The 20,119-nt window shown below is 31.4% G+C and overlaps 1 protein-coding gene and 1 pseudogene across 1 annotated transcript; one reads left to right on the plus strand and one right to left on the minus strand.

Annotated features, from left to right (window-relative positions):
- The first annotated feature begins 1,664 nt into the window (after positions 1-1,664).
- On the plus strand, positions 1,665-6,142 carry LOC145586346 (uncharacterized). Its single transcript, XM_081643154.1, has 3 exons — positions 1,665-2,154; positions 5,172-5,432; positions 5,766-6,142. Exons 1-3 carry the CDS (start codon positions 1,747-1,749, stop codon positions 5,952-5,954), a joined length of 858 nt encoding a protein of 285 aa, XP_081499280.1. The 5' UTR covers positions 1,665-1,746; the 3' UTR covers positions 5,955-6,142.
- Positions 6,143-7,375: 1,233 nt separating this feature from the next.
- The window catches only part of LOC145585084 (laccase-10-like), a 159,348-nt pseudogene continuing 146,604 nt past the window's right edge, over positions 7,376-20,119 (minus strand).

Raw genomic sequence — 20,119 nt, forward strand, 5'->3', positions numbered from 1 at the left:
CTAGAGCGTTCAACCCTTTTTTTTCTCTTCTTCTCTGTGTGTTCGTGAAATAGGGGAAGCAGGAGGAAGGTTTTTTTTTTTTTTTTTACGTGGGAGAGGAAGGAGCGTGAGGGTTTTTGGGGGTTTTATTTGGGTCTTGGGTTTCCTAATTAGATTAGGAGTAACTCGAGGTTTTGGGCTATTAAGTAATAATTGTTTTTAAATTAGTCAAAACATGTTAGTTTACTTAAATATTTTCATAAAAATAATTTATTCAATGAAATCGACATAAAAATATTTGTATGAAAAATAAATAAATATATTATAATAAAGTTGAAAATATGGGGGATTACATTTTACACACTCTCTCCCCTTGTATTAAATGTGTTAACTAAGTGTTGCTATTGTAGTGAAATGGAAGAAGTATGACAAATAAATTAAAAAATTAGAAATAGAGGTGTAAAGGTTGGTTTTTTTTTTTTTTTTTTTTTTTTTTTTTAGATGTAAAAACAAAAAAATTGACAATGAGGTTGAACACAAAATCTCATTGAATGGAGACCAACTTATTATCATCTAAACTAGAAACTAATCATGTTCAATTCATGTACATAAATATATAAATACAATATTAGAAATAAAAGCAAAAATTATTCAAAACTTTTTTTTTTTTTTAAAAAGAATTATTATTCAAAACTATTTATTATTGTCATTGTATTTTTATAATTTATTGACAATAAAAAAAAATTCTTTCAAAATCTTTAATAATAATAATAATAATAATAATAGAGGGATCCCTAGTTGATATTCGTGATAAACAAAAATTATTTATCTAGTGACATTTTCGTAAATAAATCAACAAAATATCCCAGTTAGCACGGTATTTTTATAAATAAGTCAGCATTTGTGGGACTCGCATTTTAATACTACCTCCGTTAATTTTTATGTGCAACTTTGAAATATTTTATATCTCACAAATAATACCCCAAAGTTGCACATAAAAATTAGGAAATTTTGTCAACAACTACCAATTAAAGCACGTGTTTTGAAAACAACTACCTATTTTTTTTTTTTTTTTTTTTAAAAGAACTACCACAAAGTTGTAAAAAGTTTAAGTAGTACTACTACTCTAACAATTTTGGCTAGAAGCTCCGACATTTGGGTCTCATTTTTTTTACCACTTTTAACCTTTATGAAGGGTAATTTAGTCAATTTATATGGTTATTTTATGAGGTAAAGGTAAAAAATGGAACCTATAGTTGGAATTATTAGAGTGTTAGTGCTAGTTAAACTTTTTACAACTTTATGGCAGTTTTAAAATTTTTTTTTTTTTTTTAATAAAACACGCGCTTTAATTGGTAGTTCTTGATAAAATTTCCTAAAAATTAACAGAGGTAGTAAATTATATAGACTTATTTATGAAAATATTATGCTAATTGGAATATTTTACTGATTTATTAATGAAAACGCCAATCGATAAATAATTTTTGTTTATCACAAAAATAAACTTGTATTTTCTCATGATAAAATATTCAAAGTAACAGCAAATGTGTGGGCCGAACACTAATTATATAGTAGTAAGAACTAAGAAGTGAGTAAGCATATAATTGTGGTTAGTAATGAAATACGAATTACAAAATCAACCAACCTTTGTTATCCACTTCTTGTGGACATGGAGTCTTCCAAAATTCACTTCCCTCCTCTTCTTCTTCCTTCTCCTCCATTTCTAACCTCTCTTTCACTTCTTCTTCAACTTTCCTCCCTACTTCCATGGCATCCACCACTACTTCACCCTTCAAATCCATCTCCACTCTCCTTTCTCTCTCCTCCCCTTCTAAACCCTCTCTCCCAAACTACTTCCCCACCGTAAATTCCCACCTCCCCGTCTCTAAAATCTCCATTTCTATCCGGAAGTTGACTAGTTTCAAGAGATCTGTTTTGTGCAAGGCGGCCGAAGTATCCGTGGCTGAAGAAACTCCGGCGTCGGATGGTGGTGGAAAGAATTGGGTTCCGGTGGTGCCGCTGTCCGCGTTGCCTAGAGGAGAAAGAAGGGTGATCATTCAAGATGGGGAGACCATTTTGCTTTTGTGGTACAAGGATTCGGTTTTCGCTATCGAAAATCGGTCTCCTGCTGAAGGTGCTTACAGTGAGGGTTTGCTCAATGCCAAACTTACCCAAGTGAGTTAAATTCCTTACCTTCTAATTATGCACTTTTGTAGATTTTTCTGATTAATACTGGATTGTAATTACTTAATTCTTTATGTAAAGCATTGCTTATTTGCTTGTACTTATGTAATTGATTTTCATGGGAATGGAAGTTTAAATGATACAAGAAGAATTAGTAGTGTCCTGTGTAATTGATATGCACTTACATTTACGCCTTGGAATCTGATGATTGTTCAAAGAATACTCCGAAAAGAAGAACATTGTTATCAGTAGTAAGCTTTTTTATGATTAGGATTTAGGAATGGAGTGTTATGGAAATTCAATGCTGTTGGTCCCGGTGTATGTAACGCGAATTATATGACTGTGGATGCAAAATTTCCGGTAACCATTGTCATTTATGTGATTTAAATCGGGTACTTTTGTTAAATTGTAGGTTTGGTTATACTTCCTTCGTTTTTTTAATACTTGCAACACTTCTCTAAAATGGAAATGTCACAATACTTGCAACACACTGTAAATGGAAAGTTATTTTAGGGAAAAGATGTACTATTTCCCCTACTAAATTACACTCCTAACAACCACATACCTCATTTTAAAGTGTATTATATCATGTGAACCCCATATTTCTTAAATACCGTGAAAAAGTGTGTGTTGCAACTATTAAAATACGGAGGAAGTGTATACTTATATTCTTCTTGTTGTAAACCAAAGTGCCAACTGTCTGTCTTTCTGTCTATGAAGTAAATACACATGTGCTTTAGGTGAAATGAATAGATAGCTCAATTAACATTGGTTTTCAGTGGATACAAATCCACTTAGTCCAAATTCAGCTTTAATCAATGGACTCTTATGGTAGGTTTTATATCAATTCAAAATTGTGATTGTTTTTCTACTTTGTTTCTTATGCTTCAGCATATATCTGTCAGTGTTTATTATAATTCCTTCAGCATATATCTGAAGGAATTATAGAAAGTACGAGGACAAATAGTGGAAAATGCTGAAGCTTAGACCATGTAACTGCTTGAAACATTAATAAGCAATATTCTGCATGGTTGTTTTATTATATTTACAGCTTTATAGTGTAAAAACTGGCAGAAGTTACTGTCATTTATGCGAGAGATATAACCCTGGAGGCCTGGACAATATTGATCTCGTAGATGTTTCAGCATTTTACAGTGACTGGTCACAGAATGACTGTATAAGCTTAGAGCTATTTAGAACACAAACTTGAATAGACAAAAGAGCTGGTGGTTGCAGCTAGTTAGGACTTTGATTTAAATCTATAATTCTATTTATGCATTCCTTTAATTTCTGAAAATTATGGTTGTTATTGAGCTGGAATTTTGGTAGAAAGTTGCTAAAATTCGATGCGTATGGAGACTTTGGTGGCTAGTTGAAGATTGATTTTGAAACATATAGAGCTTTAACATGAAGCTGATGAGAAATCTATATGAGCTCTTCTCTCAGAATAAGTGGATTTTGGATATTACTGAAATGAGGTGATAATCATGAATCAATTGATGAAAAAATTTGATGTTGAAATAATTCTGGCTCAGCCCCACACAAGCTAGATACAGGATTACTGTTGCTGATTCATTTTGCATACCTTGTCAATGTGAAAACCATTGGAATTTTAAGGAGCGCTTAACTCCACCAACCGCAACAGTTTCTCTACACCTTACCATTTTTAGCTGTCCTGGATGAATTCCCAAATAGGAAGGAGAGTAATTTTTCTTCCTTTGATATAATAACTATGGACTATGGAGCAACAGTTAAAGACGAAACTAGCTTAGAGAATGCAGCCTTATATAAATGAAGATAGTTTTTACATTGCAATCTTCATCAAGTTTAGGTAGATGCAGTTTTTCAAACATTAACAACAATCTCATTGTTGGATTGATCACTTTTAGCATTCTATAAAAAGACTATATTTTGCTTTCCTACAATTACATGAGCATAATTAGAGCTGGCTTCAGAATTTTGGTATACTGAAGACGACGACTGACTGTGACTAGCCTGTTTATTTAGGATATTTTGTTAGCAGTACAAGTTCTAGTTTCATAGACAGTCTTCTCAATGTATGGTGTAAAAGGCTGCCTCTCTAACAACTGATTAATCATTGAATAATATAGCCAATTTTTTTTTATCAAGGTCAGCTTCAATTTCAAGAAAGTTACCTGAAGCAAAATCTTTTTTCTAGCAAACAATAGCAAATCATCTACAGTCTTGAGATGGGTCAGATCTAATATATCACATTTATGAAAGAAATGAAATGCGTATTGCTTGCCAAAATATCCATACATGTAGATAGTGTCTCCATTTTTATAACAAATAGAAAAGGAGACTCGAGAATCTCTTGCTTTAATCCCTTTTTAGCCAGCAAAGACTGAACTAATAAGCCGTATAATGTCATTAGCAAATTGGAAAGAAGACTTGATATGTGTTGTCTGATCTCCTTTTTCCTGTTTTACCCATTGCTCCATGTACGGGCCACTCAACTATGTCTTTCTGACTATTTCTATGTCAAGAAAATAGCGGGGAAGCATGTTATACAGCACTGCAAAATCCAAGTTCATTATACTTTCCATCTAATGATCTCACTAAACTTGCATATTACTGTTCTATTATTTTTTAGCCTAACTAGCTTATTCTGAGGCTTTGGGATCACTTCTTCTTGTTCAGACTCAGGTACCCATATCTGACATGGGCACGTGTCCTACTCATGAACATGAGTACTTAAGGTAAAATGAAAAGTTTGAGAAACATGGGTTTTAATTATGACTTGCTGCAACATGCTAGGTTTTTGTTATAGGTGAGTTCATACTCCAGAAAACTAGTTTATCACCATGGAGTGAACAGTTTGGTTGAGTGATAGTCTTTTCACACGTTCATTATTTCAGTGTAGTAGCTGAATAACTAATTACTTTCTCAGATAGTTGCATGCGTGTTGAACTGTTGAGTGTTGGTAGCTTATTAAATTTGAAGCCATCTTACCTTTTACTTGTGCCTTTTCCCTCATTCTATGTCAGGATGGCTGCATAGTCTGCCCTACAACTGACAGTACATTTGATCTTCGAAGTGGAGAAATTAAGGAATGGTATCCAAATAACCCAGTGCTGAGAGTTCTCACCCCTGCTTTGAGGGGATTGTTCGTCTATCCTGTGAAATTTGATGAACAAAATATCTACATCAGCATGGGAGGTAGTTCAAATGTGGATGCTTCTGCTGAGATCGTCTTTAGTGGAAAGGCTCAACCTGGTATAACTGCTACAGATGTCAACGTGGAAGAGGTACACTATGCACTGCCACATATTTCGAACTATACAGAAAAGATGGATAGATTAGGACACTAATTAAGGATCTAGGATTATTTATATAATTCACTATCTTGGTGCAGTATCTTCATGAACTTTCTTGAATAACAAAAATATTTATAAGACCATATTAGTCAAATGCAAGATCTTTTGACTCATGTATAGATTAGGCTGGGAACTCGTTCCTGTTGTATGTCATCCAGAAGGATGATTCTAGTTGGCGCTTGTTTATTAAGCTCCATGCGGTTTTCATTTTATCGTATCCTACTTTATCCTGAATCCTGATGCATAATTCAATGCGCTATGCAGGTAAAAATGTTTGTTGATGAAAGCTCAGGAGGATTTGGTTTCACACGGAAGAACGAAGTGATTAATGGAAAGGCTGCTGTCATTGGATTTCTATTACTATTAGATTTTGAACTTCTAACTGGTAAAGGCCTTCTCAAGGGTACTGGATTCTTAGATTTCCTTTATTCTGTTACTGATGCTTTCAATTAAGATGATTGCTTTGGTGAAAATGTACACATTTTTTTTAATCATATGGTCAGTATATAGTTATAATTCATCACATATATCTCTTAATAACTCCGTCTTCTCTTCAATGTTTTACTTATGTAAATTATATGTTTATACATATATTTTTTCTACTTATAATACAATGGGTGTTAGTATAAGTGCTTCTACAATTCGTCGTTTTGACTATGCATAATTCTTTCCAATTCTCACATAATACTTTGGCTGGATTCTTTTTACTGCTTTTTAGTTTTTAGTAACTAGAATCGTTGAAATTTCAGTTTAATAGAATGATATTGTATTTGACTAGTTGTATATTAGACCCGGCCTTAATCTTGAACAATTATCTTCTCATTTGGAGGTTGAAGTCAAAAAAAATGCTACGTATTTCACTATTTATCTGTGGATAAATGCATTCGAATTACGGCATGAAAGGACTATTGTTTGATTTGAGTATTTGACTATAAAGATAGGTTTGTTGATAAAGGTTTGAAGCCGGGTGACTTATATGTGTTACTATACGTATCATCAATTGATTTGATTTATATTTTATCTTTTTAAAAAAATTGTCAAATTTGGCATTGTCATCTTTGAATACAAATATTTATATTTTATCTTTTAGGAACAAATAAATAATTTTGACACTTTAAAAATCGATTGATAATTAGCGTGCTTAAAACAAAATGTACCAATAAAATTGTCAATCAATTTCTGGGGAACTGCTTACATAATTTTCGATTTCCATTGTCATTGTCATATGGAGGAATTAACTCGATAGCACATACTTGAGTGCATAAATTTTGAAACTAAACAAGTAATATTTCTTTTATTATTCAAAAACTTGTACCTTTATACATACTAGGGCAGCTAACGCGCGCGATGCGCGCGCATAGCTAATCACATCTAGAGGTTCTTTCGGCTTGGTCTTAACATCACAAATTTAGTTGTTGACATAATTAATGACAAAAAAAAATATGTAAACAAATATGTTTATGGGTATAAATGTCCAAGACAACTAACATTAAAGCATGAGAACAAATAAGTACATAATTAAATATTTTAGGGGTATAATTGTCCAAACACTATTCATTAAAAAACATTGTACATATTAATGAGGGTATGATTGGCATTACACTATTCATAAGAGTAATTTTCTACTTTTTATAAGAAGATAGGGATAGGGATATGTACCCAAAAGATGTAAAAACAGTAAAACAAATACAAGTAATTGTATAATCTAGCAAGCTTGTACTCTTCTGTTATTATGTTGAGTAAAATAAAATGAAACTTCGATATATAAATGAAAAGAAAGAATAAATCCCAAAACAATACAAACAATCTCGCCTTCAAAATTTAAATAAATTTAAATGAAGCTTTTAAATGAATGCATGTTTGTGCTATTACGTTCAACACCGAGGCATGTCTGGTGGTGGAGGCAATATACGCGATTCGGGTGTTTTACCATTCTTGACGATGAACGCCATCTCCATTCCCCATGAAGCATGTCGATCCAAGTGACAACGCATGAACCAAACACCTACATTGTTTATATACGAGAGTGAAAGATTACATTAGTACAAATAAATAGATTAGCAATACAATGATCAGGTGATTGAAGACGTACCTGGATTATCGGCTCTAAATCTGATTGCAGTCCATCCGTTATAAGAAACTGCAATTGTGTTCTGGTAAGGTGGATCAACAAGATTATAGTTCAAAGGATCCTTTTCCTTGTTAAAATTGCCTAAACCCGACCCAACAACGTAAAAACTATAACCATGAAGATGCATAGGATGATCACCTCCTCCGATTATATTCGTCCCTTGGAACACAAGCTCCACTGTCGAATTATATTCCAATACCTTCACCTTTGTACCACGCTCTGAACTTCGGAGCTCTGATGGAAGGTTAGGTGCCGTGTAATTGAATTTCAAGGGCGGATTATTTGGAAAATTTGTTTGGAATTGTCCATTAATCATATGATAATATGCTTCAAGTAAGTCCACGGTTGGACTTTCAAATGTTACATTGTTAACAGTAGCAGCAAGACGGGTATTTCCTGGTCCTTCACATGTATTCCCAATCTCACACGGGAAAGAGTTGATGGACAACGTATAAAACAACTCTGTGGTAATATCTAAGGGGACTTTGACAGGGTGATCCTTACTCGCTAAACTCCTAAGCGAGTTTGTAAATGTTACAGATGCATTAGTATCATTGTGGACCGGTAGATTTGGCAATAGAGGAGTTGTATTGTTTGTTTCGTATTTTCCATTATAGTGAATGATACCGGTGGTTATGTTTCTCGGAAATAGTATATTTGGTGTGCGTTCGTAAGCCTTAGCAGCCATATAATATTGATTGGGTTTTGGTTAGCCTCAAAGAGCACATCTATGGTTTGACCAGGAGATATAGTGACATAATCGCTTGTAAATGGCTTTGTATAGCTACCATCGGATCCAATGACTGTTAGATTATGGTAAGCTACTCCGAAGAACATGATGTTTTGCATCACTGAATTGATAATTCGAAGTAGATAAGTTTTTCCTTAATCCACCCTTAGATTGAACGTATCTGCATACACCAATTTGAATGACAAGTTTGGTTATTAGTACCATTAATCAATATGAGAAGACAATCAAAAGTTGTATGACATTCACAACAAGATGTATGTTTCATTGAGGATGAAAATTACGTTCTTTGTTCTTTTTACTAGACACGTACACTTCTTTTATCACATTTGTCAACATAAAGAGTAGTGATATTATAAAAATGTACATTGAGACGATTCTAGGAACATGTCACATGACTATATTTTACTTTAGTTAAATAAAGTCAATCCCAACCTTTTGAAAAGTTTGAGATAACTCTTATAAATAATGTTTGAACAATTATACCTTCTAATTAAAATGTTTATTTACTTATTTACTCTCATTAATGTTAATTGACTTCTATTTGTTTTAATTCTTAAGAATAGTGTGTGGACTACAGTAATACCTCAAAAAATATTTGTTTACATACTTTCCCTCATTAATGCTACCAATAGCTAAATGTGTGATATAAAGTCAAACCAATGTTTTGGATATGGCTAGTTACATGCGCGTTAGCCACCCTAGCTAAGTAAAAGTGTCTTGAAAAAAAAAAAAAAGAAAAAAAAAAGCTAAGTGTGGGATTATTAAAACTCCAAACGTGATATCTAAAAAAAACCAGGAAGAAGAATGACAGATTGACTATCTTATCCCCTTGAAATTAATTATAATTCTTTTAGTAACATAGTATGCGTCTAATTGCATTATCATTATGACCATAAAATGTAAAATGATACTACCTCCGTTAACTTTTAGTTGCAACTTTGAGCTATTATTTGTGAGATATAAAATGTTCCAAAATTGTAACTAAAAGTTAACGGAGGTAGTAAGATAAATTTACCTCGTTTAGAGCATGGATAGATATGAATCACCAGGATGACCGTTGATTAAGTAAGCGTCAGAAAGATTTGGATCTCCTCCTTTTTGGAGGAATGAATAATAGAGTGTTTGTATATCCATCTTCCACCATTCGCCTACAAAATTTATACATTAAATTTTAGGTTTGATTAACTCTAACTTTGTTTCAAAGTATAACTTCAAAACTTCACCAATTTAACTAAATGACGTGCACAAGATTAAATGATAAGTAGTCGATCAATTAAGCATTTATACCTAAGAGGATTGGAACTTCAGCATGAGGTTTGGGGAAGGGATAGTTGGTTCCGTTCTTAGGGTGGACAATAATTGCTCCATAAACCGTAGCTCTTGTCCAATTGCTATGAGCATGCCACCAAAGAGTACCTTCTTCTACTGTAAATATTACTTTCTGGCTAAACTTGCCTCCAGGCGGAATTGGACATTGTGTTATGTACTCTGGCCCATCACTCCATGGATTTCTCTCCATTGCAACTCCGTGCCTAATTAATTTCAAACATTATTTTCAAATTATCACTACGAGAAATGTTGTTTTTAACAACACTAAATACAGTAATTTTTGTGTAAGTATGTACGGAGTAATATTTATGTTAATTAATGACCAATAAATTATCAATCATTTTTGATTGAAAAGTGATAATAGTTAAATACCAACAGATTAAATGACGGTATTTAAAATGCTCCCTTGTTGGTGTTTGAATGTCAAATGTACGTGGTACTAAAGTTTAGCTAGAAAAGGCCAAACAAACAATAAATATGAAGAAGAGAGTACATTTTTCATTTTTTAATTTTCTAAACAAAGAAAAACAAAGTTCCTTTCCCATATAGAATGTTTTATTCCATATGTAAAAACTATTGTTGTTAAATATTGTTATTAATTTTTACTACATCCCTTGATTGAGTGATTCCATATTATCAAAAAATGTTTCACTATTTAGTTTAAAATCGTACTGTAGTTTGATAAAAGATTTGCTTTTGTATTTTTAACTTTTTTTTTTGTATTTTTTTTTTGATGTGTATTTTTAACTTTATATACTTCCTCCGTTCTTTTTTTTATTGCACCATAAGAGATTTCACGCTTGCCAATGCATTACTTTAGTTATCAATATCTTCAATTATACTTTTGTAAAAATTATAAAAATTTGATATTTGAAAAGTAGAGTTCGATACGAATCAAACTAGATCCTACATGACTATATTTTTTCTAATGTATAAATCACAAATGATGGTCAAAGAAGATTAAGTGAATAGTGTAAAAGTCCTAATGGTGCAATAAAATAAAAACGGAGGAAGTATATATATTTTATGCCAAAAAAAAGAACTATTCTCTATTTTACCTTCCCTTACCTCACGATTGATTTTGATTCATTTTTAATTTTGTTTTTAACTACTCCAATTTTTTTATTTTTTTTATTTTTTATTTTTTTTACAAAAATTCACTTACATTTGTTTGATTAGGGAGTTATATTCATTAAAAAATCAAAATTATGAACGTCTTTATGAAATAGTATGAAATAGAGGAATTATTTCATTATTTGTGAGATCATTCAAATTTTTGTTAGAATATCAAGTGTTGATTTTACTATAAAAAAAGTTGGATGGATTTTAAAATACTTTTGATATCTTTTTTAATAATGGATCTTGATTTGCGACTTTGACTTTGCTCTTAGGCTTTGTTTAATTTAGTTCATGGGATTTGGCCAGAAAAGAAAAGAAAGGAACTAAGTTTTATTATTTTCCCATGTTTAATATGCTAAATTATATAGGATTTGGTAGGAAAAGAAAGGAAGTGGAAGAAAAGAGCCTTTACAAAATTTTCACTTTCCATCCCTCTCAAAATTGGAGGAATTTGAGAGGAAAGGGAAAAATTAAAGTTATTTCTTTTCTCTTTCCTTCATTTCCTTATATTTACCAAATACCGGAAAATAAAATCACTTTCCCTTCCCTTCTCTTTCTCCTTTCTTTTCTCTTCCTTTCCTTTCCCTTCCTTTCCTTTACGAATAATGAACCAAAGAGGGCCTTAAGACATTCACATGTTAGTAAACTAAGCCTTTTTAACTTGTTTAGAAATTGCTTGCATGGCCTCATCCAGCCAAATCATAAAACGATAAAAATAATTTCTTTTTATACATTTTTTTTGAAACATTCTTTTTATACATTTAGAACACTAAGAATAAATTTAATTAATAACGCACAAATAAAATACATAATACGTAGTAATATAAAACTTCCTCCGTTTATTTATAATTGCAACACTTTGACTTGTATACTATTTATGTATTTTACTTTGACTATATTTGACGATTTATACATAAGTAAAAATATAGTCATGTGGGTTTTTGTTAGATTCGTCTCGATTTGTACAATTTTAATATTTAAAATTTATAATTTTTACATATTGGTAATCAAAGATATTAACGATCCAAAACATGTATCAGCAAGCGTAAAAAGAGAAGTGTTGCAATTATAAAAAACACAGGAAGTAGCTTGCAAGGAATATAAGATGGTAAAGATAGAATAAGGGTGTTACCAATGGATAGTGACATTGTAGTTGCCACTGTTAATGACATCGACAATAATTGTTTCTCCTTTGTGAACATGTATCGTTGGTCCTGGAAACTGTCCATTGACTACCAAGATGTTCTTCGAACTGCATAGCTTTGTGTGTTTTTCTTCTTTCAACTGCAATTACCATTCACCTGTTATTTTAAGTTTCATTTATTTTTATTTATACATGGTCTAGAACAATTTATGAGGTGAAGCACTTTTACTATTCTGATTTCGATCTAGCACATATCTATCACATTTATTTGACACTTCAAATTTTTATAGTACCATTCTTTGAATGCATAATCATTATAATATTATAATAATCATATATTAAACTAACATTATAAAATTTTCGATTTCAAAAGGATTGATGTATGCATGCAGCCATGCAGGTCATATCTGAAAAAAAACATAAAATGATAGTCTTTTCATAACGAAAGATGATCATCGGTAATTGGCTATAAAACTAAATATATGATTTATACAATATGAATAATTTAAGTTGGGTAATAATATACTTCGTATGTATATACCATGTAAAAAAAAATTCAAATGCATATACAAACCTCAAAGCGGTATCGTTTTATAGCTATGCAGTGATGGAGGCCATTGAAGAATAGTGAGCAAAACAATAGAATTTCGAAAATGGATAACTTTATTTTTAGCATAGTAGTTATTTTTCCTACTAAGGTCGTTATTGATTTGTTTCTTGTAGAAAATAATGGGTTGAAGTTCTATATATATAGGCATGCATGCATGTAAGACAATGTCAACAACGATAACTAACATTTAATTGTTTATTTCAAAAACAATTTAAAAAAACTTTTCGGTGGGATTATCAAGTGTACAGTACCCAGTTTTAAGGTAACGTTTATTGTCTTTAAAAAAAAAAAAAAAACAAAGGTAACGTTTAATCAATAATGAAATATTTTTCTACTAGGTATGAGTACAATTTTCATTGTACATTAAGAGGTAAATTTGTTGAGATAAATTTTATAAGGGATAATATGATACCTTTAATCTTTAGAAGTACTACTTCAGCCCACTTACTATTTATGCGATAAAAATAAAATAAATTTGACTATGTTTTTATGACTCACAATATAAATAAATCAACATGTGAGATCTTAATAGATTCTTCTTATTTTAAATTTTTTACACATCAACTTTCTATAATTTTCACATATATATAGCCAAAAATATTTATGGTCAAAGATATTTATTGGAGACCACGCAAATGCAAAGTGGGTTGAACTTTTAGAGATGGAGGAGTAATTTTTATGGTGTGGGAGTCAATATATTATTAAAAGAGTTATTTTATCAATAAGATACTAGTTGCCTTTATTTTAATTTATAAAACTCACTGTATTTATCATCCTAAATACGGTCTCAAAAAAACAAGTTGTCATTAATATTTTAAATTGCATATTTGTCAAAATTATAAGAAAATTAATATTTGATTTGGAAAATATATTTTCATATGCATAATTAATAAGATCAATGATTTTGTTTTTTGCTCCGTATGTGTCAATAAAAATCAATAACATAATATTTAAACAAGCAACTTAAATGACACGTGTCACTTTCTGGTGTTTTTTTCCTCTCAAAAACTCATTCCTTCATTTTTAGCAAAAATCTTTTATATTTGGGAATATTTGTATATAAAATACAACTATAATAATACTATTCCTAATCTTATATATTATGTTTATATATTCTTTTTTATTTCGTGTTCTATTTACTTAAAACAGTTGCCAAAGATTTTGAAACCTTTTAACTAAGGGAGAATAAACTATAATTTAGCAGGTTGAAATATGGTGGAAAATATAAATAACGAAGACAAAAATACAATATTACGGAGTAACATCTAAATTTCCACAGTGCGTTTCTGGTGCGGCTGGCCACACGGTGCGGCAGGTTGCACTATTAATAACCCCTCAAGTAACCCCCCAAGTAACCTCACTTAAGTAACTTCTCTAGTAACCCCCCAAGTAACCCCACTTAAATAACCCTCCAAGTACCCCCACTTAAGTAACCCCTGACCGGACCAAGTAACCCCTTAATTAACCCCTGACCGGACCTAGTAACCCCCCTAGTAACCCTTGACTGACCAAGTAACCCCCGACCTAGTAACCCCTTACCGACCAAGTAACCCCGACCTAGTAACCCCCGACTAACCTACACCACCTCCCGAACCCACTGCCCCACGCCACCAACAACCACCACCAACTAACGAAAAACTACAATCCTAAACCACCAACAATAACCCCTGACCCACCACCAACGAAAAACTATCACCCACCCAGAACCATCACCAACAAAAAACTACAAACCTAAACCACCAACAAAACAGATCTAGAACTCAGAACCACGAAACCACCACTACCCACCCACGAAACCACCACCAAACCATTTCTACCCAAAAATGAACCACCACCAAACCACCACTATCCACCCACGAATTTACCACCACCCACCCACGAAACCACTTCTACCAGAAATGAACCACCACCAAACCCACCCACGAACAACCCACACCAGGCCAAAACCCATCCGAACCCTCACCGAACCACGAATTTACCACCACCCACCCACGAAACAACAAACAAATGATAGATCTGAAGACAACGGCGATCTGAGTGAAGCTCTTTGCCGGATTCGAGAAGGAAGACGACGAAGATCTGGGTTGGAGCATGAAGTCGGTGCTTCAATGGATGAGAAAATGGAGGAGAGGAGAGAGAAAAGAGGAGAGAGAAGAGAGAAAAAACCAAAAAAAAAAAAAAAAAAAAATTGTGGCTGGCCGTACGATGCGGCCAGCCGCATATAAAACTTTGTGAAATTTTCATTATATATATAGTTGTACATAGTGAGGTTCAATGGATAAAAAATAACAATTATATTGATGATGTTGATTTAAAATCTTATGAACCAATAATAATTGAGTTAGTGTTCTGTTATATATTTCTTTAATAAGGGCATGTTCTGATTTACTGAATTGAGCTGAACTAAATTGTTTATAAGAGAAGGAAATTACGAACTGAACTAAACTGAACTGGAATGAAATTAAGCTGAAGAGAACAAGCCCTAAGTTACAATCGTATAATTTTTTTTTCCTTCAATAAATCTATTAACTATGAATAAAAACAGGTCATGCTTACGTGGATCATTTTTGACATATATCAAGCTAGCATTAAAAATTTTTCCACCAATACAATATATGATATATGCTAGCTTTAAGGGGTTTTTTTTTTATTTTTTTATTTTTTGAAAGTACATTGTATACTTTTATTTTATTTTATTTTTTATTTTTTTTTATTTTTTTTAATAAAAAAGCCAGACGACATCTATATTGTATAGTTTTATTGGGAATAAGATGCATCCTTAATGTAATACAATATATACTATTTTTTTTTAAATATTTTCAACACAACTAATCAACAACAATAAATATATATATATATTTTTCAATTGTGGGTTTAATAATTTTTGTCTTATTATTTCTTCTTTCTTATATGTATTATTACAGTTGGTATTATATATGAATTGCCTCATTTTTATACCATACTATATATCGCAAATTAATTATGGGAAAAAATATTATTACTATTGTGCATTGCACGGACACTAATCTAGTATACCGTTAAAGTTAATTAATGATGACTCTAAAAAAGGAAATGGAGTAATGAGGATTTGAGGTAATTTTGAGGATTTTAATTAACGAACAACCGTGTACATGATTTTACATTCACGCTCCTTTTAAAAAAGGTCGTCAAAATAAATTAAATAATTATATGGCGGCTTTTCAAACAAATCCATCTGGTTAGAATTTTTCTTAAGAGCTTTCCATGCACCAACTTATTGTAATAATCAACTTAATGCTACGTACGTGGTTGATTATTCCATGCATCTTCAATAGTTATCAGAGAAGGCAGGAAGATATAGATAATACATACTCGTATCAGCCTATTATTAGGAAAGACTGTTTTAATATTAATTAACTTATTTAACTATTATTTTTATATGATTAATTGTGTTCCACTTACACGTATTTTTTTTTTTGAAACACACTTACATGTATATTTGATGATCAAAGTTTAATTTTATTTTTAATCAATAATACCTTCATCATTGTAATTATTATATGGAATATTATAATACTTGCCGCATTTCTTCTGTTCACATGTGTCGATGCTAATCTTTGATCAATAATATCTTTAATTATCAGTAAGTATAAATTTCTAACAATTAAAAATATATAACCATTGAGATGATTCCAACAAATACGCACAAGACTATATATTTTTTTTCTTATGTAAATATAAATCACAAACATTAGTCAAAGTAAGACAAATAGATAGTGCAAAAAACATATATAAAGAAAGTATTAAAAAACTGAGGTAATACTACACAATGAGATATATCAGTATAATATTTATTCAATATTTTATATTTTATTTCTTATAATTTTTATGGGTTTCACTGATTCTAAAGGTATTTACTACCTCAATTAATAATTATGTGTGACTTTAGGGTAATATTCCTAAATATAAAACATTTCAAATTAAAAAAAAAATTAAAAAATTATTTTTTACCACCAAATCTTCCAAATCTTTTATTTTACCACCAAATAAAAAATTAACAATTGTTTATAACCACCTGCCGTTAGAAAAATCAGTAAACCTAAAGGAAATTTTAAAATTTTTCGATTTTCGTGTCAAACACATGGTTTTTAAGGGTTTGGAGGGGCATTTTGGCTCTTTGTGTCCAATTTGAGGACAGAATTGACAAAAAATAATCTAAAAGGCCTCATTTTGCGTGCTTAAAAATACCTCGATTTGCGTAAAATACGTAAAACGAGACATTTCTAATCATTTTTTTTGTCAATTTTGTGAAAAACAAAGATTTTTTTTAAAAACCATTAGATTTAACGGTTTTCTTGATGATATGTGGTAAAAAAACAATTTTTAGAATTTTTTTTGGTGGTAAAATAAAAGTTTTAGAAGTTTAGTGGTAAAAATTATATTTTTTTTTCTCTCTCTTTCTCTTTCTTTCTTTTGGTAAAAGTCGAATTTTTTTAATAATTAACGATAATTAACGGAGGTAGTATATTTATTATTTAATTTCTAAACTTATCTATACTAATTAATTAAAAATCGTTTTAATATCATATAGTACATAGTTTTGCATAAAGACTCTCACCTTTGAATAACTTTGAGGTCTTAGCTTTGACATAGCAATCAGATTCTCGATGTCAAAAGGATTAGATTAGGAAACATATGTTCAATATGCTTAACTAATTAATTGCTTGAATTCAACCAAGTTCTTCAACGCGTAGTCGAGGCTGCTAATTTCTTAATTAGTTAATTGGTAAATTAATCCTAGCTATGTCATCAATTAATCATGGATGATGCATTATCACTAATACGGCTGTTAAATTAGATTATATACCACGATTATGTTGTATAAAATCTGCAAATGATGTATTAATTATAGTATTTTCAACTGTCACTTTGAAATGAGTATTCAACTACCATTTTCATCATTCATAGGCTGTTAGCTGTGAAGGTAGATGTTAGCTGTGAAGGTAGATATTAGCTGTGAAAATAGAAAATTTAGGTATGAGTGTTCGGTAAAGTAGCAGTTAACTAGATGTTACATACAAAAATTAATATTTTATTTTTAAAAATATAGATTAAATTTTCAACAGCTATATCAAAACCTACCTCTAACCCAAAAGCTAATATTTTAACTTTTCATAAAAGCTACCTTTACCACTAAAAGCTACCATAACCACTACATTGCCGAACACTCACAATTTTTGTTAAGTAGTAGTAGTTTGATCAAGTCTAACCACTAAAAGTACTCGAACGCTAGCGCCGAACACAAAGGATTGCTAGCTTCGCTTTCCAAGACATAATTTGTACATCAGAGAGAAATGTTTTAATAAGTCGTCTTGTATAAGGTAAACTAACGTTAACTAGCATTTTGGCCCGTTCGATGCACGGGTTGCTAGTTAAATTATTTTTATACGTAGGTAAGTTTTTCAATTGTTAAAACTTTTGATATAAAATATAATTGTTTCATGACCATTAAGGTGTATTAAGTTCAAGATTAAAACTTAAAAGAAAGATATAGAGAGGTTGGAAATTTGGAAGAAGAGGAAGGAAATTAGTTTGGTATGTATACATGAATATTGTGGGATATGAAGTGAAACAACTTTTTTTATTATTTAAAGTTTAGGAGATGAAAAAACTATTTTTATTATTTTAAGTTTAGGAGATGAAAAAACCATTTTTTATTATTCTTCATATGTTTATAAATGTGTACTAATTAGTTCAACTTTGTTTTATTATGTTGAAAATAAAACACTTCATTTTCTTACTTAAATTTGCAAGGTACGAAATGCATAAAGACTTTAACATTATATAAGTTTTTAGGAAAATTTGCAAATTGCAGCCATTTAAAACTTAAATTTTGTAAATTACAGCCATTTAAAAAAACTGCAAATTGCAGCCCAAAAGTTTTTATAAATTGTAAATTGCAACTCAATTAAATTTTTTCATCGATTTTCGTGTCAAAAAATGTTATGTCAAGGTTTTCGCTGTCATTTTAGTTCTTAAGGGTCCAAATTGAGCTTGGAATGGGCAAAATATTAACTTAAGTGCCTCGTTTTTACAAGAAAAAATAGTTGCCCACAAATCGATACATTTTTGTTACGCAAAACAAGGCACTTACGTTATTTTTTTGCCAATTCTGAGCTCAACTCTGATCCAAAAGGACTAAAATGGCCCCTAAAACCTTCAACGAACATTTTTCGACACGCAAACCGATGAAAAAATTGAATTAGATTGCAATTTACAATTTATAATAACTTTTGAGTTGCAATTTGCAATTTTTTTAAATGGCCACAATTTGTAAAATACTAACTTTAAATGACTGCAATTTGCAAATTTTCCAATTTTTTATTTTAAATTTGATATTAAAAGAGTTTATAAAAAGGAAAGATTAAGAGGTGACATGTGGCATATGGATAAATTGTAATGACATGTGGCAAAGGAATAATTTGTGGTTTTTATTTTTAAATATTAAGTATAGATAGATAAATAGATATATTGTAAGATAGTCAATTTAAATGTATATCAATTTAATAATATTAAGGAAAGTTTTTCAATTACCACCCAAAAAGCACACCTAATTTAAAATTACTACCCGTTTAATTTTTTTTTTTTATATTATTTATTTTACCACCTCTTAAATTAAAAAAGCATCTATTTTCCCACCTTTTTTTAAATTGCTATGGCTTTTCTGTCAGTGGGCCCCAGCTAAATTATTTCCCTCCTTTTTTTTTTCTTTTTTTCTCTCGATTTCACCCTTTCACTATTCTATTGAACTCAACAAAACCATTTCCTTATTCAATTTCTTCATTAAATCTCTAAAAAATCATATACCTTCTCCCTCTTTCTTCATAAATTCTCTGTCAAATGTTCAACCATGCACCCTCAAGATTGTTAAAGTAAAAACCTAATTTTGTTTTTCTGCAAAATAATTAATGTTGTTCTAGGTGTGGATCCAAGGGTTCTGCTAGTACAAGCTGGGTCCCGTCGACCTGCACAAGGCAACACACGTAAACTGCCCTCGGGGGTGGCTCGAGGAACCCCCCTCCAATGCTTAAGTTAGAATGTGTTTAGAGAGAGAAAGTGTACTTAGAGAGATAAAGAAAGTGTAATAATTTGTGTGTCTAACCTCTTTTCCGTTGTACATTGCCCTCTTTTTATAGGCGTACGATCTCCTTTGTGGAGAGTCATACTTGGTCAGCCTGTGGGCTGACTCTATCGGGCTGAGGAGTCCCTTCGCCTATCCTTCCGACGATGAGTGCGCACCCCAGGGGCCAGTCTAGGAGCCTGGTGATAGCTCAGCAGGAGCTATCCTATACAACTAGCCCCTCAAGAGGTGGTATGAGGTCACTCATGTCGGCTCTTGCTTGCGCGGTGAATCCCTTTTTTAATGGTTCCAGTTGGAGGAAATAGCTTAGTAGGAGCTATCCCCTACAACTAGCCCCTCAAGAGGTGGTATGAGGTTACTCATGCCAACTATTTTGAGCGTATGGCCTTATCGGCCGTTGTTCAATGGGTCGTC

The sequence above is a fragment of the Chenopodium album genome, chromosome 16 (assembly GCF_948465745.1).
Source record: "Chenopodium album chromosome 16, dcCheAlbu1.1, whole genome shotgun sequence".
Classification (NCBI taxonomy): Eukaryota; Viridiplantae; Streptophyta; class Magnoliopsida; order Caryophyllales; family Amaranthaceae; genus Chenopodium; species Chenopodium album.

Excerpts from the sequence above, each read along its gene's own strand:
- LOC145586346 (XM_081643154.1), top strand. The coding sequence starts at position 1,747 with ATGGCATCCACCACTACTTCACCCTTCAAATCCATCTCCACTCTCCTT. Across the intron at positions 2,155-5,171 it reads TCAATGCCAAACTTACCCAA|GATGGCTGCATAGTCTGCCC; the intron begins GTGAGTTAAATT and ends ATTCTATGTCAG. Across the intron at positions 5,433-5,765 it reads CAGATGTCAACGTGGAAGAG|GTAAAAATGTTTGTTGATGA; the intron begins GTACACTATGCA and ends TGCGCTATGCAG.